The 2,769-nt window shown below is 39.8% G+C and overlaps 1 protein-coding gene across 1 annotated transcript in view; it reads right to left on the bottom strand.

The window, feature by feature from the left end:
- The window catches only part of stra6l (STRA6-like), a 10,365-nt gene that overhangs the window by 6,825 nt on the left and 771 nt on the right, over window positions 1-2,769 (bottom strand). The window contains exons 2-8 of the mRNA XM_008294203.1: window positions 2,541-2,613; window positions 1,525-1,625; window positions 1,159-1,289; window positions 937-1,057; window positions 687-732; window positions 376-501; window positions 32-102 (exon numbers count right to left, since the gene is read on the bottom strand). Coding sequence (XP_008292425.1) covers window positions 32-102; window positions 376-501; window positions 687-732; window positions 937-1,057; window positions 1,159-1,289; window positions 1,525-1,625; window positions 2,541-2,613 — 669 coding nt within the window. The remainder of the gene's footprint in view (window positions 1-31; window positions 103-375; window positions 502-686; window positions 733-936; window positions 1,058-1,158; window positions 1,290-1,524; window positions 1,626-2,540; window positions 2,614-2,769) is intronic.

The following is a 2,769-nucleotide window of genomic DNA, read 5'->3' as shown; positions in this document are numbered from 1 at the left end:
GTGCAGGTATACGTTAAATGTGTTTTTCTACCTGAGTTCTGGTGTTTTCCTCAGCAATCTCTTAACATGCTGCACTTGGTGTTCATTCAGGTCTTCAGGATCCTGGCAGCAGATTCAACAGCAACCATTTCAAATTCTACAATCGATAGTCAATCTAACATTTAAAATTTTAAGATCTTTCGTTAGGATAGTGGACAACCTCACATAATAACAGACAGACCTTAAAACAAGACAATGAAAAAAATAAATAAATAAAGCACCATAGATGATACACATTTCTCATTGTGTCGTGAAAGCGTATGCTCACAGAGGTTTTCCTACAGTCACTAACACAGAACAAGATCCATCACAATTATGTGCGTTAGTCCTGCTGACCTCTGATTCCAGCTGCATACGTATTCGAACAGCCTTCACCAGCATGTAAAGGTATCGTCCCAAGAGGAAAATGAGCGAGAGGATGCAGGGCCACTGGGCAATGATCTTCTGGTGTTTCCCCAAAATCTTTAAAAGTCACAAACATGATCCTTCATTAAATTCTTTTCACATTTTAAAGAATCGGCTTTATTTAGGTTGTGGTCTGAAACACAGCAGTGGATGAAAGATTCTGGATGCTTGACAGGAACCACATTGCAACAGATGCCTTTTGATGTTTTTTTTTTTTAATGCTGAGTTTCGTACTCACCTACCTTACCACCGGGACAGGTGAATGTATCCCAGACTGTAATGATGATCCTAGAAACAGAGATTGAAGATGTATTGTGAGGCTGTTAAAACACGATCATCCGTATATTTACTAGTTTATCTCTATTTAAATCAGTTTTATTTCGGAAGTTTTCTTTGTTATTGTTTCACATGAGTTTTGTTTTAGCCTCTGCATGTTTTTGCAGTGTCTTAAAGATACACACTGAGGAGAATATAATGAGAGTTAATGTTTACCAGGTCACAGAGTAGAGTATTCCCAGAACCGCTCCCACCAGGCGGAATGGTGTGGACAAACAGGCAAAGAAAGGGTAGTACACCAGGCCCACTTCTAAAGCTCCAATCAGGTACAGTATAGCTGAGGATAACAGTCAGAGAACGCTGCATCAGTTAACGTATTATTTGTTGCATCTGTATGGGAAAAAAAAAATCTGTATATTAAAGAAGATAATAATATACGTTTGGCCCAGTTCGGGACGCTGAAGAGGATGTAATTTTCAGAGAAGAGCAGCAGGACGCTGCTCGAAATTGCACCAAATGCGAAGCCATAGGACCAGCGGTTACTGAGGCTGCCTATAGTATCCAAAGGCCTGAGACACAACGATAATAAAATAACATGAATGCAGGTAAAGCCACATTACTGATATAGTAGTCTGATACACATGACAGAAAAGCAGAAATATGGATAAAGCATTCTTCAAGGATCTTAGAAGGATATTAAGGGATCAGATAGCTGCAGATTAAAACAGTTTTACTGATTTTCAAGTTTCTTTTCTGTCAGATTTTCCGTTTTATTGACATAGTAGTCATTGCTGTTTGACTTACACTACAATAGCAAAACGTCCCTTTAGGAAAGACAGTCTTTGGTCGATGGCTATGCTCTTGGTTCTTTTCTGGAGGGATGAGAGTACCACTATAATTATCACCTGGAAGACAAGATGTCAGCACATGAACAAATGCATCAGGAAATGTACCTGAATAATATTTTGTTTGTTACAGTGTCAAAGTGGACATATTCTGTACCACTGAATTCAGGGGTCCTACTATAAAAACAACGTGTTATATTTGATTCTCACACATTGCTGTACATGCACATTCTTATGGTTGCTGTAGGAGTGAATGTACTGTCGTGTTGCGTTGCAGTCGTAATGCTGCTGTTCCCAATTCTTCATAGCATTACTACTTCTTTAGTCCTCTGTGCTATGTGGTATATTGTCATTCTCTTCTACTTTGTAATTGTGTAAAAAAAAAAGAAAAGAAATGACAGAATCCTTTTTTTCCCATATGTTGTGGGTCTGTGTGCACACTGGGGATGAATAAGTACGATCAAAGATGATGAAAAACAGGATTTTGCCCGTTGAAGGTCAAAAAGGCCCTCTATGGGACAGACTCAGGAGGAAGCAATAATCATTTACTAATCAAACTATCATTGGTTTGATCTCGGACTCCTCCTCACTGAACAAAACCCTACTGTCATCTCGCTCAGCCAGCCCATTCTGTATTACATAATGATCTGGCTGCACCTCACTAATTCTGCTATAGCGGGAAAAGGTTCTGGCATTTGTATTGGGCAGAGCTAAGCCAAGAATGCTAAACTCGTTTCGTTGGGACGGTTTCATACGCAGAGACGCTACAGTGGCTAATTCCCTTCAAAATAAAACACCACAATCTGTCAACTTTGTAGTAAGACATTTACTGATGAAAGAGACAAACATAATTTGACAATCGATGCCCAACAGATGAAGCCTGAATGTGTTCTAGCTCTGGAGGAACTCTGTGGACTCATGAAAGTTGCAGATGATTTGCGAGCGCTATGAGGCAGGAATATTAAATTAACTTACTGAGGGTAAAAGTGACAGATGCAGGAAGTGCTCCATAGAGATTCCATTTTCACAGACGTCAACGCCAGAGACCCTGGAAAACATGTGACAATATGAACATGACGACACATAATGTAGTGTAACCGATCTGAAAGTAAAGAATGCACAGCAGAACAGAGGGGAATGTGAAATTGGTACAAGTGACCAGGCTGACCTACATAGAACAGAGTCCAGGTCAGCTAAGATAATG

Source organism: Stegastes partitus, unplaced genomic scaffold, assembly GCF_000690725.1.
Source record: "Stegastes partitus isolate 25-593 unplaced genomic scaffold, Stegastes_partitus-1.0.2 Scaffold947, whole genome shotgun sequence".
NCBI classification, from domain to species: domain Eukaryota; kingdom Metazoa; phylum Chordata; class Actinopteri; family Pomacentridae; genus Stegastes; species Stegastes partitus.
Note: the sequence above shows the minus strand (reverse complement) of the source record. Positions and strands in the feature narration are given on the sequence as shown.